Here is a 26,633-nt window from a genome sequence, read left to right as displayed (position 1 = left end):
CCTCTCAAATAAGTCAATCAGAGAAAGACAATTATCATATATCTCACTCATATGTGGAATTTAAGAAACAAAACAGAGGATCATAGGAGATGAGAGGAAAAAATAAAGATGAAATCAGAGAGGGAGACAAACCATAAGAGACTCTTAATCATAAGAAACAAACTGAGGGTCGCTAGAGGGGAGCGGGTGGGGGTACAGGGTAACTGAGTGATGGACATTAAGTAGGGCATGTGATGCGACCAGCACTGGGAGTTATATACAACTGATGAATCACTGAACTCTACTCTCTGAAGCCAATAATGCATTATATGTTAATTAACTGAATTAAAAAAAGATTATCCTCTCAAAAGGGGACTGGGGAAGAGGAATTGATTTATTGAGTACATACCGAAGGAGAAATGCAGTGCTAGGGATTTTACATATTTTATTCCATTTATTTTTCATTTTTTATTTTTTTTAATTTTTATTTATTTATGATAGTCACACAGAGAGAGAGAGAGGCAGAGACACAGGCAGAGGGAGAAGCAGGCTCCATGCACCGAAGCCTGACGTGGGATTCGATCCCGGGTCTCCAGGATCGCGCCCTGGGCCAAAGGCAGGCACCAAACCGCTGCGCCACCCAGGGATCCCCCATTTATTTTTCATATCACCACTATGAGATAGTTCTTACATCTTACAAATGGAGAAGCTCAAAAATGTTAATATTAATATTAATCTCATACCCACCGAATTAGAAAGTGATATAATGGAGATTTGATCCCATATTTGGTGACTCCTCAAACCCACTGTCTTTTGATTAAACTATTAAATGTTAAGTCTACAAATATAAATATATATAATACATGATGTATAAAATTATATAATAATGTATGTATAAATATACAAATAAAAATATATATACAATGGAATATTACTCAGCCATCAGAAAGGATGAATACCTACCATTTGCTTTGTTGCGGATGAACTGGAGGGTATTATGCTGAGTGAAATAAGTCAATCAGAGAAGGACAATCATCATGTGGTTTCACTTACACGCAGAATATAAAAAATAGTGAAAGGGACCCTAAGGGAAAGGAGGGAAACTGAGTGGGGAAAAATCAGAGAGGAAGATAAACCATGAAAGACTCCTAACTCTGGGAAACAAAGGGTTACAGAAGGGGAGATGGTGGGGGGATGGGTGACTGGGTGATGGGCACTAAGAAGGGCACTTGATGGGATGAGCACTGGGTGTTACACTATATGTTGGCAATTTGAATTAAATAAAAAAAGAAGAAAGAAACAAATTAAATATAAAGCTATTAAACTTTCTCATCAACTCTCACATGAAGTGAAAAATTATTTAGGGCCCTGGGTGAAAAAGTTTATGGCAAAATGAAAACATTATAGGCATGGACTCCTAAAGTGGATGGGTTATGGGCAATTCAAGGTGAGCCCCACTTTTCCTCATGCTGAGGTTCTCTCCTTCAGGAAAATGAACAAATTTAATCACCTCATTGTTCTTGGGAGTGAAACAAAGGTGTCATACCTTCAAAAGACTGTGTTTTGTATTTTTCGAATCATCCTTCTCTTATCACCCAAGAGAGAAGGAAGCTTCTGGAACTGCGCCTGCTTCGCAAGTCTATTCCCATTTGATCTTATCCAAGAGTGCCTTCTTCATAGAATGTCACCATGGAGACTTGATCAAACTCATGCTCTTGCACTTAATCTTGCAATCTGTTGCTGAATGGCTGATATTCCTTCTTAGGCCAAAGAACAGCAAGTTCATAAATGAGTTTTTGAAGGAAACCGAGCTGTGGACAAAATGTTTAACCCGAGAGTGGGACGTGGCACTTTGGTGATATACAAGATTAAACCTATTGTTGCATAACACAACTCAGGATGTTTAAATTAAGGCTTGGAAAAAGAAAATGTACAACCAGGTGTGTTAACTATTCTGCTGCTTGTCAAATTTCCAAGTTTGTTTCACTCAACTAATATTTACTGAGTTAGGTAAATGTCTTGAATCTTGACTATGGAGATATAAAGATGATTGAGATATAGACTTTGGCCCCAAAGAGCTCAAAGTTTGGCTAGAGATGTGGAAAGGTAAGCAAACTATAGTATAATGTCATACATGCAGTAACAGAACCATCTGGGAAAAAAAACAAGAGGCAGGAACAACTAAGTCTATCCAAATGGGATAGAGAAGGTGAAGAGAGGACATCATGGAAGGCTTCTTGGATGAAGTACCACTTGAGGTTGATTCATAGGAATTCTAAAGCAGAGGAGGGGAAATGAAAAGAAAACAAAACCTAACAAAGTCTGGAAGAATCACAAGGGTGAGGAAGTTAAGAAACACGGTGATCTACTACGATTAGTATATAGACCTTGGGGTCTGTAGGGATTGGCAGCAATGGGAAATGGAAAAGTGAGCTGGATATAGGAAGTAAAGGCTCTGTGCATCATATTTGTGATGTTTACTCAACCATGTGGCAGTGGTGAGGGTTGAACCATAAGGAGAGTTCAAAATATGAATAGTTTTATTATGACTTTGAACTTCAAATTGAGTGTAACGAGGGTTCTTTGTTGGGCTCTTGGCAAGGGAATGACATGATCAGATTAGGTTCTAAAAAGCTCATTTTCCTTAAGATGTAAAGAAGAGATTTATTGTGGTACTGAGAAGTCCAACGCAAAACTAGAGGCGGGGATGCTAATCAGGTTTGTGTAATCATCTAAGCAAGAGGTGGAAGGGATTTAGAGGAGGAGAAAAGGGAAAAAAACTGACATAGAATTAGATCAGAAGTGACTGAGATAGAATTAGCAGGTCTTAGTAAAGTCTGCATAGGAGGGGTGATGGATAACTAAGTTCTAGCCAATGGGAATGTTTTTCAGAAGACATACATTTCGATTCTGCTTGGTGGAAACAGGAGTTGCGTGCAGGCTTAGGAACACTGGAGTCTGGGAAAGGTGATCTTTTATTCTGGGCAGCCACATGGTAGTTGAAATAGGTGTGTACCTGTAATGGGGGTACAATAGCAGTCTCTACCACTCACACCCGCTCAACTATTTCCTCTCCCTGAGACTGTGACTCCTCAAAGACAAGATCACTCCTTATTACTGTTTTTGCAGTACTCAACACTGCCTGACACATAAGAGATACTTGGTACATGTTGCAATGAAACAATCTTGCTGTTGCTTAGACAAGTTTCATGCTCTCCTGCCCTCTGAGCTTGGCTTCAGCTGCTTCTTGTACCTTCTGCAGGCTCACAGCTATTCCTGTTGATTTCTGCCGTTCTGTCACAAGGATCAGCTCAGGATGTTGGCCATAAAGCAGTCACTACTCAGAATGTGGACAATTGCTGTTTTCATGCTAAAAACTGGGTACTCACATTTTTGAAAGTTGAAATTTTATTACAACTGCCCACAGTGTGCAGGAGAAATAAAAGTATAAGGCAAAACTGAAGGCAAGACAGGTAATTTTGGTGATTTCTCCAGCATCCAAATATGTAATAAGGATTTAGAGAGAAAGAGAAAATGGACAAATTGGAGGATAGAAAAACAGATTGGCGGGATCCCTGGGTGGCGCAGTGGTTTAGCCCCTGCCTTTGGCCCAGGGCGCGATCCTGGAGACCCAGGATCGAATCCCACGTCGGGCTCCCAGTGCATGGAGCCTGCTTCTCCCTCTGCCTGTGTCTCTGCCTCTCTCTCTCTCTCTGTGTGACTATCATAAATAAATAAAAATTAAAAAAAAGAAAAGAAAAACAGATTGGCTGGAAAAGCACTAAGGGAGGGAAAGCAATCAATGAATGAAACTGGAATATTAGGAAGAATGTATAGCACTGACAGAAATTTTAAAAAAGCCCAAAGCTCGAACGTGTGTAAGGAGATGGCAGTTGGAAAGTGAATATAATGGCAAAGATATGACAAAGCTAATCCTTATGGATTATTGGATTTCCATCCTTTCTCAGAAAATAAACCTAGCTAAATTACTATACTGAAAATGTGGCGATGAGTTAATCAATAGTTGAAGACTTTTTATGAAGTGAAATAAAAGCATTTATAAATTGCAATTCAAAGTAATAAAGTTTCATACCCTGTTTAGATTCAAATTATTTGTAATCCATTTATGACTCAGAGGGACATGAATTTAAGTGTTAGTGGTAAATAGGATTGAGTGGATTTATCCTCCCTTAAAATGGGTATTCAGTTTCAACTTGATGTGATCAATAGCACACCAGGAAATGATAAAATTCGCAAGTAGTGAGAGCACAATTCAAACTTCTTTTAGGTTTTAGGAAGAGAGATAATTATGAAAGGACTCCTCATGCCTGCAAAGTAACCCAAATTTTAAACTTGAATTTTGCTCACTTCATGGAGCACATCAGTCAGATCCAACTTTGAGTAGGTTTGGTTGTAAGGAGTTAAATGAACTAGCTAACAAAGGCTTTTATCTTTCACTGCTCCCCTTTTTGTACACCTCTGTAACTTCTTTTCGAAAAATATGATGATATTTAGCAGTCAGTCGAATTTTTAAAGAAATAATTGAAACTATTACATATGGAGACACAATAGATAACCCTTACTCTTTTGAAGTTCTGGAAGTAGACTCAAGTCCAGACATTACCTGCCCTCCCCCCCCCCCATTACATATGTAATGATAATATTTTTTAGAACTTGTTTGAATTTCACCAGAGATTATATGTTATGGCTTTTCCCCCATCCAATATTTATGGATAATCCTTTTCTTTACTAATAGATGTTTGAAATAAGAAATTGGAATGAATCTTGATATTTTTATCATCTTCTAAGTGTGCACAGAACAAAGTGTACACAATATATTAATCAGAAAAAGAATAGTTCACATTTGTATTTTATAGTGGGTTATCTTCAGGTCTACTGGGTGGTGAGTGTCAAAGCTGGTAATTGAGAAAGTGTGTTTACTTTTTTTTTTTTTTTAAGATTTTGTTTATTTATTCATGAGAGAGACACACACACACACAGAGGCAGAAACACAGGCAGAGGGAGAAGCAGGCTCCATGCAGGGAGCCCCATGTGGGACTCGATCCCAGGACTCCAGGATCACGCCCCGGGCCAAAGGCAGGCACTAAACCACTGAGCGACCCAGGGATCCCCGAGAAAGTGTGTTTATAATGAAATAGAAGGGGTCCCGGAAAGCTAGAATAAGTGCAGCACCACCAGGGCTCACAAATGAGTGGTGTGGCCCACATGGCAAAAGTGGTAGCTTCCATATAGCATAGTGTGAACGGTCAGTACCTAGAGGATGGACACCCCTGTACCAGACACGGTGGACCCTGGGGAGACTGACTCCCTCCAGGCGAAACAAAGACAGGAATGCCAGGTCCTGTGTCACATTCAGAACTGTAGGAGATGTCAACCATCCAAGCTACTGTTCTGGTTGTTCCTTCTTCTGGAGCAGTGTGATAACTTCCTTTCTACCCACCCACAACCCACAAAGGCATCCGAAACTCAACTCAAAAATTTTAAAGCTTTTTAGGGGGAAGGATTTTTTTTTTTAAATCTCTGTGATAATCTAATTCAAAACACTGGAAGATGTTTAATTAGGAAGATGCACTTGCCTACACATTTCAAGGATTTCCAAGGCCTCTCAAAGACCACCCACGGACCAAACTGCACAGCCTCTGAGTTTGGAAGCCTTCAGTCCGGGCGTCCTTAACTGCATTCATTACCCCAGAGGTTTCCAAACTTTGCTCCGTATTAAGAATCACCCGGAGAACCTTTAAACATCCCAGGGCTCGGACCACACCCCGCTTTGGATTAAATTAGCATCTCAGGAGGGTGGGTGCGTGGGTGGGTGAGATGAGATCTGCACACCTACGTTTTCAACTCTAGGTTATTGTGAAGTCCAGGCAGGTTTGAGAACCAAGTCGCGATGCGTTTTTGGCAGGCGGGGGACCGCGGTGTTCTGTGGCCACTGGCCGTTTTTAATCACTGCGTCAAAAGCGGCAGAACGGTGCCTGTCGCAGAAATAATTTAAGTAAACTAAGTCACTTGGTTAAGCAACTAAGTCAACCAAGCAGCATCGCGTCAGGAAAAATAAGCCGATTGGGGCAAGGGGCGCGATCCCTCCGCCGCGGGCGCCGCGGCCCAGCGGGCGGCTGCAGTTCCGCCGGCCGACGCCGGGGGGCGCCGTGTCCCGCCCGCGCCGCCCGCACAAAGAGCCCGGCCTCCTGCCGGTGACATCACAAAGGGCCGATCCCCCGCCCCGCCGGCGCCACCACGTGTGTGCCCGCGCCCGGCGGCCGCCGACTCAGTCCGTCGCCGGCCGGTGCGGGCAGCGGTGGAGGGGTCGCCGCGGCCGGAGGCTTCGCTATGGGAAGCCGGCCCCCCGCCGCCCCGCGCGCAGCCCTCCTGCCTGCTTCTCCGCGGCCGCTGCGGGACGGGAGCACCGGGGGGCGCGGGCCGCGGCGGCCGCTGCCTCTCCCCGCCCGGGCGGCCGCGCCGCTGGGCAGGTGCTGAGCCCCCGAGCCCGCCCGGCCCCCGCCCGCCGCCCCCCGGCCCCGCCCGCCCCCAGCCCGCCCCCGCCCCCGCCCCCGCCCCCGCCCGGCCGCCGCAGTGCACATGGGGCGCCGGAGGTAGATGGGCGCCCGGCCCGGCCCGGGCGGCGGCGGCGGGTGCGGCGCTGGGCAGAAGCAGCCGCCGACTCCAGCTGCGGGGGGCTCGGCCATGGGCACCTCCTGCGGCCGCGCGGCCGGCGCTACGATGGTCGCGGGCGCCCTTCTCCTGGTGAGCGCTGGGCCGGGCGGGGGCGGGGGGGCGGGGGCGGCGGGCTGCGGCGCGGCAGGCGTCCTGCGCATCCCCGGGCTCGCCCCCTCGGCGTGGTGCGGGCCCCCTCGGCGTGGTGCGGGCCCGGGCTGCCGAGTCGCGGCTGCAGCGTCACGTCGGGATCTACCGCAGCGGCCGTGCACCCCCGAGCGGCGGCCGCACCTGCACCCCGAGCGGCGCGCCAGCCGCCGTCCCCGCCGCGCCGCCTCGGCCTGGGGGTGGGGGGGGCGGGGGTCCCGGCTCCTGCGAGCCGCGAACGGAGCCCCTAGACCCACTCTCGGGCGTCGCCGGAGCGCCGGCTCCCAGCCAGCCAGCCAGCGCGCTGGCCCGGGGGATGGGGGGGGGCAGGGGGGGCAGGTCCGCATAAAGGAAGAGGAATCTCTCCCTCCAGGCTTGTCTCCTGTCCCTCGGCCAGTCACCTGTGCTCAGGCAGGTGACCCCGCAAGGCGGAGCAGGCTCCCGCCTCGGCACCCGAGCACCCGAGCACCCGAGCAGCGTTCAGCTCCAGGGCGTGCCCCATACCTAGCCCTCCCTCACTCACCTGGTCAAAGCCTGAAACCACCCTTGACCCAAAACTTATCCCCAACTTCCCCTACATCCTTTTCCCCTTCCTAAAGGCCAGAGGGCAGGGGCCGGGTCAGGTGGAAGAAAATGTATTTGAGATCAAACCCCTGAGCCACCGTAAGCTTCCCATGCCTATCTTTTTTTTTTTTTTTTTTTTTTTTTTGTCTCTGAAGGGAGGACAGAGGTTCTTAGCTGAAACCCAAACAAAAACAAAAGACCAGAGCCTGTTTTCACGGCAGGGCTGTGTAAGGAGAAGGCAGGCTTGCTGTCTCCTTCCCAAAAAGGGCTTAATGCCTGGTCGGCCAAGATCTCTTAGATCCCAGGGCATTGCAGTTGCTATGGCCTGGGAATTCACCCTACAGACGCTCTGGTTCCCTGTGTGAGTGTGGATTTTAAGGGGGAAAGCGACTGAAGAAAAGTTTGGTGCTGTTAGCATTTATAATGAGGCAAGTCGCAGGATCCTTTCAGAGAGTCTTTTCCGCCCATTTATAGTAATGGCAGAGTCAAGATCTGTATCCTCCAAACAAGTGTGGGGGATGCTGAGCAGTAAGGGGGTCCCTTCAAGCAATGAACCTGGATTGACAGTGTTGCTGTGTAGAGAAATCCGTTTCAGTTCATGGGAACACCGACCCTGACATCAGTGCAGGTAGATCTGTCCTTGAGGTTCCTCCTTCCGTCTACCACTCTACCCACCCCATGCCTATGCGGTCCCTCAGACAGAACCCATTATTCCATGCCTCACAGAGTCTGCTCCCTTAGATGAAATCTTAAGTCAGTGTGCTATTTCATTCATTTTACATTTGAGTATGAGACCGGTGTTTTCAAGTAAGGCCTCCATGTAATGAAACTGTAGGTACTTTAGCCAACTGAGAGAGAGCCCAATTCCTTTTCTTAAACCATTAAACTCAGTTCATCCAAAAATTGTGCACTGGATTTGCAACTGAAGACCTGAGAATTTAAGTTTGGCTGTCTTTTTTTTTTTTTTTTTTTAATGAACTTTGTTAAGGAGCTCAGAAGCAATCTTAAGCTGTTAACTAAAGCAAGAGTCCTCCTTCTCTTGGTAACTAATAGAAAGGCTCTGCTTCAGACCATGGAATGGCTTGGGGTTGACCCTGTTGTCCTCAGGGCTGACGGAGACGGTGTACCAGGGATCACCAGGGATTTGGCTGTAACCCCCAAGCAGGGTGGGCAGGCAATGTCTTTTCTTTTCTTTTTTTCCCATCCCCAATCTGCAAGCTCTAGTCCCCAGGATAGGTGTTGCTCCTGTAAAAAATAATGCTCTCATGATATTGATATAAGGATTATTTTTCCAAATGGGATTCTCAGCTATATGAAAATGACAGACACCAGGCACCGGAGCCCAGCTAAACATGGCAGGTGCTCAGAACACTACTGCGGGTGGTGGTGGTGTCCTACTCATATATTGCAGTTAGATTAAAAAAGAATAAACTCAATAAAAGGTCCTGTTTATTACAGCTTTCAGTTACAATTGTTTTTCCAGTATTTTCCTTTTTGTGCCAGTATTTGTTACTGTCATCATTTTTGACACTTTTTTTTTTTTCCTGTGAGGACTGGCTCACTGTCTGAAAGAGAACTCTCATAAGGCTTTAATAAGCTTTAAAAGAATCATGATACCTAACATAATGCCATAAATTACTGTGTGTCAGATGCTTTCTATACAGTGTTTCATTTACTCCCCACCTGTCTGTGAAGCAGGAAGGAGTTATCTCCGTTTTACAGATGAGAAGATGGATGCTGGGCCAACTTCATTGGTTTGTGCCTGGGCTGCACAGCTGGCCAGTGGTGGTTCTCGGGCTGGGAGCTGGGAGGGCCTGACTCATACCCTTGCTCATACCCTTGCTCCCTCCTTTGCCACATTACCTATTTCACAACTCCGATTTGCTAGACAATGAAATGTAGCAACAGAGAAGGCTCACTGGAGCCAAGGTGAGACTGGTGGTTTGGTGTGTGGCAGAAAATTAACGAGAGTTACATGAGTGCCTTTGGAAGAAAGTGTTCCTGCTCCTTGTACTTATGTTTCTGATGAGTCCAGGTGTCTGCACCATACATGGAAATAGACCACAAACTGAAGGATAAAAATGTCATGTGTTCCAGACCAAAAGCAAAAATCTGGAGGGAGGATCAGGGAAGCCTTTAAGCTGGTGCCAGTGTTAAGGAATGCCCTTAATGTCCAGCATGACAGGACACACTCAGAGAGGTCTCTTGCCCTCAGGGAGCTTGCTTTGCCTGGACCCATAAAATGTTGGCAATCGATGCTAACGTGCATGAGGTTCTGTGTTAGCAAACCTACACGGAGCACCCGTTCTGAGAGGGGCACTGCACCAGGTGGTGAGAACCCAGGGGTGAATTAGGATTTGGATCTTGCCCTGCAGGCACAGGTCATAGGGTACGTAAAACGTACCTGGCTATCAGTAGTGCTGGTTGGGTTTCACGAGCTTATATGGAATCAGTGGATAAATGGACTCAGAGTAATACTCAAAATGTGGTTGATGTTAAAATCTTTAAATCACTTCAAGTAACTTGGGCTAGTTTAATCAGTTGGAAAGCCAGCAGAAGAAAAACCTTCCCAAATCTCCAAATAGAATTACATACATTAGGGTTGGTAGGGAAAGTGACTTCTACTCAGTATAGGGAGGGCAGACTGCTACTGGAATGCAGGATTTCCGACTTACCCCATGAATCTCCCATTCTTGTTGTCAAAATGTGTAGTAGAGGATCAAGCTTTCTCGATCTGAGTGGTTTCTGGAGACATATGGCTAAACCTGCCTCAGGTTTAGCCCCAAACAGACAGACCTCCAGTGTAAATAAAATAGACAAGCAAACAAAAGCAGCAAGAAAAAAAAAAATGCCTTGCCATGGACTGTATACTATATACTCCCTTACATTGAGGAAAAAACCCAAGACTAGATAGACATGGATCCACCAACCAGCTAACTTACATATTTTAGTGTGGTTACATCTGTGCAAAGGCTACCACGCCGAGTGTGGTCCAAATAGTTAATGCCCCTATTCCAGGACAGGTTGCAGAAGGTACCTGCTCCAGGTGTGCCTTCTTGGAGAGATGCAAGGAGGCATGGCTTACAGGGCAGGCTCCAACAGATGGTCTGTGTACTTTGTCGGTTGTAGATCAGAATGTGGAGACATCACACTTGAGCTGTACCTGAGGGGTAAAGCTTTGGTGACTCCATAGACCAGCTGCAAATTGGTTTTGTATTTCGCCAGCCCTTTATAATGCACAGTTGGCCTAAGGAAACTTGATTGACTGACTGATTGGTGCTGGGAAATAGTCAGATGCATCGCCAGATACTCAGGAGCCAGTATGAGTCCGGAGACTTTCCACCGCATAAACGGCAATGTCTGTTTTCCAGTAAGCACTAAACACTGTTGGCCTTCTTCCCCCAAACAGGCCTGCAAATTCCGGGGAGGCCAGGTCACTGGCAACTTCCTGGAAAACTCAGATGCTTGCTCTTCTGTGACAGGAGGAGCCCAGGGTATGTCATCGCCTTTGGGCATATGCCCGATGACCATTGGAAGCAGATTCAGTCTGGACCATCAGGCACGGATACGTGTGTTTGATGGAATGAAAACAGAAGCCTTAATGGGAGTTCCCCCGAAATTGAATCCCCGCTTAGCATGAGGACACTGGGCTTTGTTGCTGCTGGGATAGCAGCTATTGAGCTTTGAGTCTTTAGAAAAAGAGGGGGCCAGATTATGCATAAATACCTGCTTTGCCCCAGTGTTTGTATTTGTCAAATACCAAAAAATAAACAAGAATCTTAATTTGGCTTGTATCCTTGCCACCTGGCTCTCCTACCACCTCCCATTTCCAGGCCGAGTGCAGGAGAGAGGAGCCGGGCAGAGGTTATAACCAGGGAGGAACCTGGCCGATGTCAGGGACTGTGTGCTCACTTTGGGCCTGCAGAGAGGTGGGGCGCACTGGTATTCAGGCTGTTGATTCAAAGCCATGGTTCCACTGATATTTAGGCTGTTGACCTCATTCTTCTGGAGAGGTGGAAAGTCCGCCAGGAATGGTCCATTCTCTCTGGATTCTGGCTATCTGGATCCCCCCCCCCGCATATGTCAGTGTCTGGCCTTGTAGAGACAGATGCTTGCAGTGATGGGAGTTTGCCCAGAGGGACCTCAGGCAGGTGTATATGAGCTATGTAGTCCCATCTCTTTAGAAGATTGAAGAAGATTCAAATCTTCAGAAGGTTTGAAAATTATGTCTAAGGTTTTGTTCTAAACTAAAGAACAAATCAAACACAACAAAAAGGAGAGGGGGCTTTGTAAGCTGAGTCATAGCCAGGCTCACTCTCTGATCTTTACACGGTTTTCCCTTTGCCCTTCTGCCGCCGGAAGGGATTGGTGGATCAGCCTTTTGGAGCTGTTTTGGGAGAAGAAACATGACTTTAATGGATTTAGGAGGCAGGAGAGGAATGAGCCCGGAAGTCCTGGAATCAAATGAGAGCAGCTGTAGCTTCAAGAAGGCTTCAGCACTGAGAGCCCAGAGAGGGGAAATATTAATGCCTGCTAATATTAATCATTTATATTGAATTACTAAGCTCCTATTTATTATTTACCATTGACATTGTGTTGAATATCTTCTACAAATGATCTCAGGAAACCTTACAAGTCCACGATATGGTAGCATTAGCCCCATTTTATCGATAAGGGTTTGAGTTGTGGTCAAGCAACTGGCAGCTGCCAGAGAGAGGATTCAGATCTAGGTTCGTGTGGTTTCAGACCCACTGCTTTTTTTCTGCCAAGTTGTGGGCAGGGGACAAATAAGCTTAATTTACTGGAATTTTCTTTCTTGTGAAGGGAATGATTTTACCCGAGAGCTGCTCATTCCCTTTCTCTCTGGGAAGCAGTTCTGCTCCGTGATGGCGCTTTGGAAGTTTAGCCAGGAGAGCTGATTAGGAAGTAAGAGCAACCTGTGTGTGTGTGGCTTGAAAGCAGAGGGTGTGGAGCCCTTGGCCAACATTTTCCAGTGGTGTGACTCTGATGGGCAATGGTGCCATGGTTAAGATGGAAAGATACTCTTGCAAATTGAAATGTTATAAATAGGGAATGGGTGCTTTGCTTTCCTGCTACGTGGGTCATTTTGAAAAATATTTGCTTAGTGAGTAACAGTGTGACATGGGTTCTGCTTAGTTAGTAGTTTTCACTCACTTATCCTGAGAACTTGAGGATGGGGTAGGGTTTTCTTTGCTGCCAGCTTGATTATTTGTATAGGATTAGTGCACAGGTTTGCATCATCTACTATTAAGTATTTATTTTGTTAACTTTTCAGGTCTCTTAGAAACTGGTTTAACTCCCTGATTGATTTGCATGGTCCCATAAGTCATGTTTTTGTGTGTGGTTTATCCCACTCACTTTTAGCATTCTCTTAAGCAGGCTTTTAAACATGGCTCTCCCTAGATTGTAGATGCTGAGTGGATGAAAGCGAGGCAAAGAGTGAGAAGAAATTTAATCATTGGTTCTGGGAAAGAGGTTGGAAATTCTGCTTTCCCAAAGAACTCATGAGACGATGATTATTTGATTTCATCCTAGGTATGGCCAGGTCAGCTTAACCAGGATTAAGAGAAATGGGGAGCAGGGGATGGAAAAAAAGATTCAAAGGCAAATGGTGACAGGTTTCCAGAATAATTTAACTGGTTATTGTTCACTCCTTGCTCTTCCTTTTATTTCTGCAAGTCCATGGCCCCTCTCTCCTCTGTGGTTTGAGTTTTGTGTATCTGGTCTGGGAAAAAAAAAATACCAAATCAGACAAGGTTTGCGTGTAATTCACTCCTCACTTGAAATGCTCAGGGCCAATGTTGTTACTCCATTTCAGCTTCTTAAAGACAACATACAATGTGCTATTCATCTTTGTGTTTTTGGCTTAATGCCCTGACACAGAGTAGTTAAGCAGTAAATGATTGTTGAATAAATTCCAGAAGGATCTTGCTCTAAACTAACCATTCATTCTAGACAGGTTAGAAGGTAGTTGGATCTGGAGCTACATCTCAATACTTTGAGCTACAGCTGAAGGGTATTTGAGTTATTAACAAAGGATATTTTAAACTCAAGTGAATTGTCAACTAGAAGGGCCTAAGTGGGTGTGGTTTCTCTTCCCAATTCATTTTTATTCTTTGACATTATATGAACACTTATGTACAGTTAAGCTCTGCTTTTCTTCATGTAGCTATTTTTTTTCTCACAGAGATATATTTTTAATTCATTTAAAAAATATTTCTGGTGCATTGCTAAATTACATTGCAAAATGTCAGGCATTGCTAGACTTCTGTATGTGACAGTAAAAGGCCACTCGTGGTCCTTGCCTTTTGGAGTTAATGGTTTATCAGGAAAGACAGAAAGGGGTAATGTTCTAAAGGAGCAGAAGGAAGAGTATGCCAGTGAGAAGGAACAGCATGCAGAGTGGCCCAGAGGTAGGAAAGAGCCTACGTGTTCAAAGAGGAGAAAGAAGGCCTTGCGGTTGGCACTTAGTGAACAGGGACAAAGGGAGTGTGATTGAGGTGGAGCAGGCAGGGACCAGATTGGATGAGCCCTTTAAGGTCTGAACATGTCAGGATGTTGCTGGGCATACAGTTGTAGGCAAAGTTATAATATGGTTTTAATGAGATTTCTTTTAAATATCACTCTGGCAGTTCTGTGGAGGATGGATTGGAAAAGGGGAAGTGGAGATGCGGGAGATTGCAGGAGATGATGGTTCTGGGGTGGTGGCGGTGAAGATGGGGATTACTAGGTCGATTTTAAAGATTTTGAAGAAGGTCTACTGCTGGTGAGATGTGAGAGGGCAGGGATCGAAGGAAAGCATGACAACTGTCTGTCATGGCTGACTCTTTGGTTCCTGAGTTGAGTCTTTGGTGGCCTGATGACTTTGAAGGGCAAAGCTGGGGGAGGCCTGGGTGGGCTTGGGGGCCCCAACGTTTGGGTACACGTTAGTGACTTTGAGGGGCCTGTGATTCCTGCAGTTCAAACTTCAGGCCTGCCATGCCACCTCTCCTCTGGGTTGGTGTTGTGTTGAGCCATCCTGCTGTTGTCGGACAGACGCTTAGGTGCTGTCATTGCTCTGCAAGGGAGCAGCGCTGATGACATGGTCTCTGTACAGATCAATTGCTCTTTTTCTTTTTGGGTTGTTCCCAAAAGTGAGGTATATTTGGGGTGCATGGCCCAAAGTGGATCGTTGGGTCACAGGAAATGAATGAATGGTTTTATGGCTCCAGCAGTGCATTGCCAGATTGTCTTTAGAAAGACTGAATTAATTTAGAATGCCACCAGGAACTATAAATGTGCCTTTTACCCCACCAGGCTGCCAACACTGGAGTTTATAATTTTCATTTATTTATGCTGCTTTAATACAGATATGTAAGGGTCCTTGGTCGTGCACATTTGTACTTCAGTAGTCACTAGGGATGGTCGTATATTTATCCGTGTAATAATTACCTTTGTAATAACTCATGTCATCCTCTGCCTCAACTAGTGAGTGGAATTTATGTTAACCTCATTTCCATTAATTCTTTACATTTTTGTTTATAAGCTTTTATTAACCATGTATGGCATACTTTTTTTTTTGAAGATTTTATTTATTTATTCATGAGAGACACAGAGAGAGGCAGACACATAGGCAGAGGGAGAAGCAGGCTCCCTTCAGGGAGCCTGATGGGGACTCTATCACAGTATTCTGGGATCACAACCTGAGCCAAAGGCAGCCGCTCAACCACTGAGTGACCCAGGTGCCCCTAATTTTTTTTTTTTTAAAGTAGATTCCTTGCCCAGTGTGGAGTCCAGTATGGGGCTTAAACTCACCACCCTGAGATCAAGATCTGAGCAGAGATCAAGAGTTGGACACTTAACTGCCAGAGCCACCCAGGTGCCCCTGGCATACATTTTTATAGTCTACTTTTAATATTACATTCAATAACAAAAATTTAGGTTAATATTCTTAAACCTCTTTTTGTGTCAGAGAGTATCCTTTTTTTGGGTCTGAGAGTATCCTTTGTTGCCATTGGTTTTGTTTTATTTATTTATTTATTTATTTTAAAGATTTTATTCATTTATTCATGAGAGACACAGAGAGAGAGGCAGAGACACAGGCAGAGGGAGAGGCAGGCTCCATGCAAGGAACCCGAAGTGGGACTCGATCCGAGGACCCCAGGATCACGCCCTGGGCTGAAGGCAGGCGTCCAACCACTGAGCCACCCAGGCATCCCACCATTGGTTTTGTTTTAATAGTCAGAAATTGATCTCTTTCCCAATACTTTAAATAAACTATTCTGGTTACTTTGAATTTTATATTTGATCTTTTTAAGGTTGGGTTTGTTGACTTTTCTGGACGTCAGCAGCATGTTGGTGGTGGAGACTGCCTCAGTGTGTTCTGCAAGATGTTCATACATCTTGCGTGAGTAAAGGATTGTATGGCCATATAAGTTTGGGAAATGCCAGATTCAACAAAGTCACTGTTTTCTGCAGCTGGGCCCCCTACTGGGCCTCCTGGAGCCATCAACAGGCTAATATTAATTGTGCCTCTGTGAGGGCTGCCATCAGGAGCATTTCCTAAACTTTTAGGCCAGGGTTTGGTAAACTTCATCTGTACAGAGCTAAATAGTATTTTTGGCTTTGTGGGCCATGTGGTTTCTGCAGAAACTACTCACCTCTGCCTTTGTACTTCGAACACAGCTCTGGGCAGTGCCTCAAAGAAGGAGTGTGGCTCGTTCCAATAAAACTTAAGATTTGTGGACACCGAAATCTGAATTTCAAAATTTTGACAAAATTTTATTCTTCTTTTGATTCCCACCCCCTGCTGCAGCTATTTATCTATTTAAGATTTTATTTATTTATTCATGAGAGACACAGAGAGAGAGGCAGAGACATAGACAGAGAAGTAGGCTCCCCTCAGAGTCCCATGTGGGACTCAATCCCGGGACCAGGACCACGCCCTGAGCCGAGGCAGGTGCTCAACCGCCGAGCCACCCAGGCGTCTCTGCTGCAGCTCTTTAAAATGTAGAAGTCATTCTTAGCTTGTGGACTATAAAAAAGCAGGCAACTGGTTGGTTCACCCCGTGTTTTATATCCGAGGTCATTAGCATCCTGTGGGACTCCATCAGGGAAACTCATTCTGGAAAGTGCTTGCTGAAATTCTGCTCCATTTGTCTAAAGTGCACTTTATTAATAGAAAATCCTTTCTCCTCTCCTGGTTTTCTCATTTGTTCTATGTTGTTTATATGTTAGGCCTTTTTTGAAGCCTTTATTAATTTATTTGAGAGAGAGAGAGTTGTGGAGGGTGGAGCAGAGGGAGAAGGACAAGCAGACTCCAAGCTGAGCGCAGAGCCAGAGGCAGGGCTCAATCCCACAACCCTGAGATCATGGCCTGAGCCAAATTCAAGAGTCCACCGCTCAACTGACTTCACCACCCAGGCGCCCTTGTTAAGCTTGTTTTGAAGTGTTGCTTGCTTGGTTCTTATTTGTCTTTTAACGTATCACCATGCAGTCTGCATTTTGTTTGTATTTTTTTTTGTTTTGTAGAATGCTCCAGGTCTAGTAGGGGATGTTTCAGGACTACAGCTTTTTAAAATCTGGGGTCTCTGATACACTTCTCAGGAATTGGGCATTTGCATTTCAGTTGGGGTGTTTTAAAAGATTGTCTAGTACCGGGGCCACTGGGTAGCTCAGTCAGTTAAGTGTCTGCCTTCAGCTCAGGTCATGATCTCCAGGTCCTGGGATCGAGCCTCGCACTGGGCTCCCTGCTTAGCGGGGAGTCTGCTTCTCCTTTCCTCACTATCTCTCAAATTAAAAAAAAAAAAAAATCTTAAAAAAGGTTGATCCGAAGGGAATGAAGCTAAACCATAGTAATATGATAAGTTGAAGGAGTGATCGTTAAAATAACTAAAGTATATGGGCGACTTGTGTCCCCATGTTGCACCTGCTTTATTAACAATTCTGAAAACAATCTTAGGAGGGTAAGTGTTACCATTATCTGCACTATGCTGATGAGGAAAACGAGGTTTCCTCAAACAGGTTGGGTCACTTGCCAAGAACCCCTGGTAGAGTGGAGCCTGCTGAGCACACAAGAGGCTAAAATAGGTTTTTGTTTATGCTTTCTTGCTGGAACTGCTACACTGGCTGGTGGTGTTAGTTTTGCCTTGGTTTCTATGAAGACTCTATAAACCTCAGTGAGCACAGAGGAGTATTTCCCCCTACACCTTTGCCACTGTCTTGTTTCTAACGTGGCTTCTCCATGTAGGTGGGGGTCGTAGCCTACAGAAGTAGCAGTGGGCATGGGTGGAAGGAGATAAAGTCTCTGGTCTAAGGAATGTGTGCTGCGCACACATGCTCCTCTGCATTGCAGGTTCCAGGGAACACAGCATCTGGGTTAAGTCCTGCCTTTTTTTTTTTTTTTTTTCCTTTTCCCACTGTGCCCTGAGCTTGCCTCCTTCAGTCCTGGAGTCAGCACATTCTAGCCTTGGCGTTCTTTATATTCTCCGGCATTAGCAGCAGTCCCTGCTTTTGCCTTAGCAACAGAAGACTTTTTTAAGTCAGGGAAGATAATAGGAAATGCAAGAGCTGACCATATTTATATAACATACCTAGGAACAGTTCTGTGTTTTTTTTTTTTTTTTTAAATTTATGATAGTCACACAGAGAGAGAGAGAGAGAGGCAGAGACACAGGCAGAGGGAGAAGCAGGCTCCATGCACCGGGAGCCCGACGTGGGATTCGATCCCGGGTCTCCAGGATCGCGCCCTGGGCCAAAGGCAGGCGCCAAACTGCTGCGCCACCCAGGGATCCCCCAGTTCTGTGTTTTGTGGAAGCTTTACCAATGGAGGTTTTCCTCTTTATATCATTCGTTTTTCCCTTCAAATCTGGAGGACTCCCAGCAGTCAGGGTCTTGTGATTGTAAATTTAATGTGATTCTCATAATAAAATGGTCAGAAATTCTGGGGCTGCCTTGTTATGCCTGGCTTTTGCCTTTTGATTATTAGTTGGCATGTTTTATGGTCACCGTCTTAGAAATAATTTGCTTGCTGTATCTTTGTTATAATCTCACAGTAATGAGATGCCTCTTAAAATATTAGTTTTTTGGACCATTAAACATTTTTGATAGCAGACTCACCGTCAGTCTTCCTGCTTGTCCATTATGAGAAGACAGCGGTTTATCACTGCCTTGAGTTTACTCATTTTCCATGAAAAATTACTGGAATTAAAAAAAAATTACTGGAATTTGATACAGAACAAGAATGGCATAAATATGTTGTGCTCGTAAACTGCAGGGAATTTTTTTCCCACTTGTTTGCAGGATGAGGTCAGGGGATGAGAATCGTTAAAGATAAATAGGCATCGGCAGGTCTCACATGTGTTAGCACATCTGGGTGCTTCTTGTCCTCAGTCCCATCCCAAAGCCCTAGAGGACAAGTGGCAACAGGACCAGTGTGACATTGACCACCAAGGTGAGCATGGAAGCCTTGGAAGCCTTTATAGCGGGTTACTTGAGAACTACTTCTTCCTTCTTCTGAACTGTGCTTTGTCCTGGGGTTTGGATCTTTTGGTTACTCAATAAGGATTTACAGCACCCCTATATCCTGTACAGTTTGGGATGGCACACTGATACTTGGCTCTTATCCATTATTTTCAGTGAAATTGTTGTCCTGGATAAATGAAATTTTCCATATAACTGAAGTTTAAACTAGGACGGAACCTAAATGACTTTTGAAGGATAATCCCATAATACTTCTAACAATTCCAAATATCAAGTTGGTGTCATTTGTTTTTTTAATAAAATGAGGGGGGATGTTTTAAATTCTTCTTTACATTTGCTTGTAATTATAAGCACCATGCTGAGCATCATTCTTGGAAGCCAGTTATGGTTCTATTAAAAAAGTGATGTGGCCTCAGTGTCTTTGGAGGTGAAGCACACTACTTGCCCTTCCACTGAAGGGTGCCAGACAGCTTTATCCCTTGAATTATTATGGCCTTATTGAGGAGGCCTTTGGCTTTCTCACATGTGGTCTTATACCTGTGCTCCAGCAACCTCTTCTACCATCACCATTTCATTTGTTGCTTCTAATTATTTATGGTCTGCAAATCCATTCATTCAGTCAGCAAACCCTTGTTGGGTATGTCATGAGTCGGATACTGGCCTTGAGGGCTAGGATAGTAAAATAGACTCTGTCTGTGCCCTCATGGAGCTTGTGGTGCAGACGAGAAGACACACTACACCAATAAATGTATGACTACAAAATTATGGTAGTCATATAGGAAAAACGTTTTAAGCAGGGGATAAAAGGATCAGATTTGGTGTGTGAGCTGGAATGAGTGTCAGTAAGGGAGGTCAAGAACTCAATACTAATTGCTAGATTCTAGAGGAGGTCTGAGGGTTCCAGTGAATGGGCTCCTGGTCCCTGCATTTTTGACATTTTTTTGGACTGCTCAGAGAAGGTATTGCCTGGCTTTTTTTTTTTTTTTTTTTTTTCTGTCAAGGGCCGGGTAGTAAATATTTTGAGTTTGTGGGCCATATGGTTTCTTTTGCAACTATCCAGCTCTGCCTTTGTAGTGTGAAAGCTGCTATAGGCGATACCTAAATAAATGGCTGCATTCCAATAAAACATATACAAGAATAAGTGGCATGTGGAAATTCGTTGGTTGACCCCTGGCTCCGAGTACGCTTTGTTTATGATTTCCATGGTCTTCATTATTGAAGTGGTTGAGCAAGGAAGGAAATGCAATCTCCATGGTTGTCCTTGGCCTCGAGCTGCTCAGAATCATTATGGGAAGATAAATATATACACCTATGAGACCATCAACAAACATTACCAGCAAGATGTAATTAGGCACTGAAATGAAGAATAGAAACAGGAAATGTGATGAAGAGTTTGCTCATCTGCTTGGAATCTGGGTGGCTAAGAGTAATTGTAAAGCCTTCATGGAAAAGGTGGAAGTGGACCTATCATTGCAGACAGCTTGAAGGTTAGAGTTCAGTACGACCTAGCCCAACATACTAATTTTACATGCAAGTAAGACAGGGTCCTACTGATCTTAAGGCAGAGCCTGGACAGAAACACGTCTTCTGTTTTCTAAATCTTTGCCCACATATTCTTTCTTATTCACGTTTGGTCCTCCCACAAGCTGAGAACACTTAAGAGAGCAGATTCATATGAATAGGGACAAGGTATGTGAGTGAGAGCTTCCAAGTTATGTGTTAGTTAGAGGCTTCTTTTGTCCTTGAAGGAAGTGATTTGTGAGAGACTGAGAGCAGGATGAGTGGACAGAGTGTGTCTGTCATTTGGGGTGGGAAGGACAGAAAAGGAAAACAGGAGTGGGGTGAGGGGCACCTGGGTGGCTCAGTGGTTGAGCATCTGCCTTTGGTTCAGGTCGTGATCATGGGGTCCTGGGATAGGAGTCCCACATCAAGCTCTGCCTGCTTCTCCCTCCTCTGCTTATGTCTCTGCCATTCTCTCTCTCTCTCTTTGTGTCTCTCATGAATAAGTAAATAAAATCTTAAAAAAAAAAAAAAACATGTGTGGGGTGGAAAAGCAAGGAGAGGAATGTGAAATGCAGAAGAATGGATAAGGAACATGCCCTCAGTAGGAGAAATCCCTGCATTGGGGCGTATCCATCCTGTTGAAGAGCACTTGGGCCATCATAAGGAAGAAAGTAGTCTGTATTCTGATATGGGATGATTTCAGTGATGAACAAAAGCAAATCAGAGAACAGTTTGTATGGCCTCTTCCTTTTCAATGTGTGAGACAAAAACACCCCAAAGCAACTGAAACAGTCAACTCGAAGTTCATGTGTATGTATTATGCGTGAAAGCTCAGGTAAGGGTCTGGAAAGATGTGCATGAGAATTACCTGTGAGTTTCTCTGAGGATGAGTGGGTTTAAGTATGGACTTCAACATTTTACTCTATTTTGTCATTGTTGGAATTATTATAAGAAGGCTGATTTTTGTTGTAAGACAATAAAAAGTATCAGGTTTTGTGGGAGGCAGGGGGAGGGACTCTGACATTGGACCTGGGAGTTCTCCAAAGGAATTCTCAGAATCAGGGAAGATTAGAGCCAGAGGGGTCTTGCCTCAGTTCAGGGGGTCCCAAACTTGGCCAGGGCATTGGAATCACTTGGAAAGCTTAAAAACAAAATATATTCCTGGCTCTATTGCAGACCCACAGTTGTTTCAGGTGATAGGACTGCAGATGTGGATTTTTTTTTTTTTTTAAACTTCCCAGGTAAGTTTTATGCTGTGTTTGAAGTGTGAGACTTTGGGTGAACCCCTGATTTAGTTTTTCTCCCTCTGTGCAAAGGAGAGAATTAAAAATTTTGATCTGATGGAACCAGCCTCAAGTGCTCTGCTTCCCTGACTCGCAGTTTTCAATGACAGGTCTCCTGATTCAGGTGTTTTCCTAACATTAGCTTTTAGGTATCATCTAAACTTGTTTTTACATTTTGTAGGGAATATTTTTCTTTTAAAAAGATTTTTGTTTATCTATTTATTTGAGAGAGAAAGAAAAAGAGAGTAGGGGGAGGAGCAGAGAAAGAGGGACAAGTAGACTTAAACTTGTTTTAGGAGTAATCCCTCATAATCCTTCCTTCAAATGAATTCAGACTTGGTCCTCCTATTAAAAAATTGGTAGATCGGAGCTGCTGCAGAAATGGGAGGTTTGGAGCCCTACCTCCTGACCCTGCCATGGGCCCACATGGGCACCCTCCTGGCTCGAGGGGTAGCTTTGAGTAAGCTGTTTGTTCCATCCTGTGATCTCCAGAGTCCAATTTGAAGGTGATTGATTTTTTTCCCCTCTCTCCTTCCATAGGTAATCATTCATCAGCTCTAGCTGCTCTGACCTCTCAAATCTTGTTGCCTTCTCCTTCCATGGCCAACCCCTAAATCAAAGTCACCCAGGACTTTCACCTTCTAAGTGGGTTTTTCCATCAACTCTCCCCCCAACCACTGCCAGTTAACTTTTTTATTCACAAATGTGATTGTGTCTCTTCCCCTCCAGCCCCCCAGTGTAAACAAAGAGTGGTTTCTCACTGCATTTTTGGGTTAAGATCAAAATGCGGAGCTTCTCCAAATTTAACTACGGCCACTGTGTTACATTCTCCCATTGGTTGGAGAACCATGTAAACTTTTTGGTTCCCGAGCTGAGCTTCATTCGGCTTCAGATTTTTGCTGTGGGGTTCCCTCTGCCTAATCCACATTCCCTTCTCCCTGACCAGAATTAAATTCTGCTTCTCTGTCCTTGAGAGTGACTCTAAATGCTTCTGTAACATCCCTCTGCTGGGAAGCACCTGCTAACCTCCCCCTCATAGGACTCTGTGTTTCTCCTCAGCAGCAATCTCAATTCTAATTAGGTAATTCCTGATTAATTAGTTGTTTCCGTCTGTCCTGCCTTAGAAGGTATACTCCATGTGGCTGGGATAGAGTTCACAAATGACGTTGTCAGCTTGTGGCATGGTCCCTTGTATGTAACATAGGTCTTCAATAACTATTTGTCCTAGTGCTCAGTCCAGGTGAGATGTAGAGGCATCATTGTTAACTCTGTATGTAAGAGCTGGAATTGCCTCCTGTAACATGAGGTAATGAAAGGTCCATTTTTAGAGCCCCATTGTCTAAAGTGGGTTAGTTAGAATGAGAGAGTTAAAGAGCTCTGAGCTTTGCCTTAGTTAGAAACATCACCGGTTATTCTAAATGAACCAAGAACTGAAAAATCTACTCAATGAGTGGGGAAGAGTGTGGGGTGCAGTGGGATCTGGAGGCAGGTTTTGTGTGCTACTGGGGGACCCATCGTAATTGGGTAGTCAGGGGGCTGATGGATCCCCAACAAGTGTGTGCCCTAGGGAGAGAAGTGAATTGTAGGAAGACAAGCCCTAACCCCATCCCTGGACGCCAGCACACACACACACACACACACACACACACACACACACACACACAGGGCTGTTCGCCACCCCCCTGTGGTCATTCTGCAGAGCCACATCGGGGTGTGTGCCTGGCTGCCTGCCCAGCCTGCCTGCAAGGGATGGGGGAGCCAGACTCAGAGCCCACGGCACAGCAGGGTGATGATGTTCGTACCCAACCACCGCTCTCTGGCCAGATCTCCTGTTACCTTCTCTGCTTTTATCTTGTTTGTGCAAATGTAATAACCTGCCATTTAGGTTATTTATACATCTTTCAAACCTCCAGAACGCTGTGGCCATCTAAAAGGGCTTTTGCATTTAGAAACTAGATGTAAAGGAACTCGGGGAAATACAGAAGCAGAGCCACTGTCGCAACCTCTTGGGTGGGTCCTTAGTGCCAGGGAGACTGGGATGAAATTTGTCCTCTTGTACTTGCCAAATGGAACCTGTGCTCCACACGATAGTGGCCGCTTTCTGCCCTCAATCTAAGCCACATTGCCAGGGCAGAAGGGGGTGGCTGGGCCGATTTTGCAAACAGAAGGACCAAGAAAAGAAAGAAAGCCAGAAAGAGACAAAGAGAGATAGTACAGAATTTACCATTATGAAGCAGATTTTTTTTCTTCAGTCTAAGATGCTATTAAAGTTTCTTTTGTTTTTCTTTTTTTTAAGATTTTATTTATTTATTCATGAGACACACACACACACACACACACACACACACACACACACACACAGAGGCAGGCAGAGGGAGAAGCAGGCTCCATGCAGGAAGCCCGATGTGGGACTTGATCCCAGGATCCCAGGATCACACCCTGGGCTGAAGGCAGACGCTCAACCACTGAGGCACCCAAGAGTCCCAAGGGAGATACTTTTGATTCAAATCATTAAATTTTTTTGGGAGGGGAGGGGAACTGAATCTTGGATTAACCTTCAAGGTGCCAATGAGTCGGGAACTATGATCAATTTTTAAAGACATTCTTGTTTTATTCCCTTAGCTCCTGGTACTCATTTTAGAAGGATCTTGCCCTGATGGGCATCTGATAGTTTGGGGCGGCCACTGTTTTCTTGACACTTAACCCTTCTCCATTTTGTAGAAGGCAGTGGAAGCTTCCTTGGTGGGACCTCTCAAACTTCATTCATGCAGAAAAACTCTCTCACTATTCATTATTAAATATTTCCCCCCAGCTCTCAGAAGGACCTTAGGATTTAGTACCACAAACATAATTTCCTTTCTCCCAAGTTTTCAGTGTAAGAGAGTATAAAATCCTGTCTAGCTGGGTGAAGTTTCTGTCCTATGAACTAAATTTACCTCTGTGGAGTCCCGGCTGAGCCTGGTTTTATGCTGGACCTCCAGGTGTCTGCAGGTTCCTGCTCCAGTGACCATGGCCTTTAGAGGCTCAGCGAACAGAATATACCTCTAAAAGCATCAACTCTGTTACTTAAAGCAAATTAAGAATGCCAAGGACCTGCCTCTGTTTTGCAAATAAAACAAAACCAAAACCAAAAAATGTTTGACTTTGCATAGAGAAAGGCTTTGAAAAAATAACTCCACATGGGTAATCTGGTGCTATAGCAGAAGGAGCTTGAACATATGCCATCCAATCCTCAGTTGCTTTGTCTTGGTGCTAAGAAATGGCAACTTAACATTTGGATTATGGGAAGGAAGACAGCTATTCAGCAAGCTATTTTCTTCTTTCATTAGGATTTTTCACTTCTATACACATTTAAAATTTTTTCTTAAATTTGAGAAAATGTTTTAAGTAAGCTCTCTGCCCAACATGGGACTTGAACTCATGACCCTGAGATCAAGGGTTGCATGCTCTATCAACTGATCCAGCCGGGTCCCCCTGTATAGTGTTTTGGGTTTTTTTTGTTTTTTATGTATAGCGTTTTGAACAACAAAGTACTTACATGTTCATATTCTCAGTTGATCTTTATAATTGAGTTGAGCAGTATTGTCAACCTCACTTACTAGACAGAAAAAAAAGGAAGTTAAAGCAAAGGTCATACAATAAGACCAAAGCTTCATAGCCAGTAGGTCAGGCCCCATGATGGAATCATAGTCTTTGTTTCTCTCTTTCTACTGTGTTGCTCTGACAGGATTAAAAGAATGCAGGACCGTTAAGATCTTTAATGGGGATGGTGGTGGTGATATTGGGATTGTTCCATCCTTTCTTCTCTGTTCTTGTATAACCCATTCTTGATTTTTGTTCGTTTTCCCTCCCCTTTTATTTCTTTCAGCTTGGATTCCTTAGCACCACCACAGCTCAGCTAGAACAGAAGGCCTCAAATCTCATTGGCAAATACCACCATGTTGACCGTGCCACCGGCCAGGTGCTAACCTGTGACAAGTGTCCAGCAGGAACCTATGTGTCTGAGCACTGTACCAACACGAGCCTGCGTGTCTGTAGCAGTTGCCCTGTGGGGACCTTTACCAGGCATGAGAATGGCATAGAGAAATGCCATGACTGTAGTCAGCCATGCCCATGGCCAATGGTTGAGAAATTACCTTGTGCTGCCTTGACTGACCGAGAATGTGCTTGCCCACCTGGCATGTTCCAGTTTAATGGTACCTGCGCCCCCCATACGGTGTGTCCTGTGGGGTGGGGTGTGCGGAAGAAAGGGACAGAGACCGAGGACGTGCGGTGTAAGCAGTGTGCTCGGGGTACCTTCTCTGATGTGCCTTCTAGTGTGATGAAATGCAAAGCATACACAGACTGTCTGAGTCAGAACCTGGTGGTGATCAAGCCGGGGACCAAGGAAGCAGACAATGTCTGTGGCACACTTCCGCCCTTCTCCAGCACGACCTCACCTACCCCTGGTACAACCATCTTTTCACACCCGGAGCACATGGAATCCCATGAAGTCCCTTCCTCCACTTATGTTCCCAAAGGTAACTTAACCTCATGAGTTATTTATATGAAAAAAGTCTTTGAGCCCAATGGAACTACCAAAAATGGGCTTGTACCAAGGATACTTTCTTTATTTTGTATATTCCAAAGTCACCCCTTGAAGAAGGGGCCTCCATTTTGTGGTTAATCTGTCTTCTTTGGATGTATTAGAAACATTTAGACTCAGGTTTTCTGTTAGGGGGGATCAAATATCTAAAAACTAGGTCACATCAAGCTTAAAAAGAAAGAACTGAGAGAAATAAGGACAATACATGGCCTTATGTAAGTCACTTCTTCAGGCCTTGGCTTCAAACTTGGCAAATACATGAGTGATTTAGATGTTCAAGCTTCCTTCCAGATTAAAAGCTTCCCAACATGGAATCAATCCTGGATAGACACAGCCAGAAGGAAGGGAGGAAGGAAAAGGGGAGAAAATACCATGATGCCTGGAAGGGAAGGATTAAATATTGAAACCAAGGTGGG

The 26,633-nt window shown here is 44.8% G+C and overlaps 1 protein-coding gene across 2 annotated transcripts in view; it reads left to right on the top strand.

Annotated features, from left to right (window-relative positions):
• The first annotated feature begins 2,189 nt into the window (after nt 1–2,189).
• Nucleotides 2,190–26,633, top strand: part of TNFRSF21 (TNF receptor superfamily member 21) — a 73,522-nt gene continuing 49,078 nt past the window's right edge. The window contains exons 1-2 of one of the 2 annotated variants that reach the window (XM_038554263.1): nt 2,190–2,237; nt 25,501–26,152. In XM_038554263.1, coding sequence (XP_038410191.1) covers nt 2,205–2,237; nt 25,501–26,152 — 685 coding nt within the window. In that variant the 5' untranslated portion in view covers nt 2,190–2,204. Of the gene's footprint in view, nt 2,238–6,615; nt 6,745–25,500; nt 26,153–26,633 lie in introns of those variants that run through there. The other variant, XM_038554262.1, reaches the window with a different exon arrangement.

Source organism: Canis lupus, chromosome 12 (assembly GCF_011100685.1).
Source record: "Canis lupus familiaris isolate Mischka breed German Shepherd chromosome 12, alternate assembly UU_Cfam_GSD_1.0, whole genome shotgun sequence".
In the NCBI taxonomy this organism is placed as follows: domain Eukaryota; kingdom Metazoa; phylum Chordata; class Mammalia; order Carnivora; family Canidae; genus Canis; species Canis lupus.
Note: the sequence above shows the minus strand (reverse complement) of the source record. Positions and strands in the feature narration are given on the sequence as shown.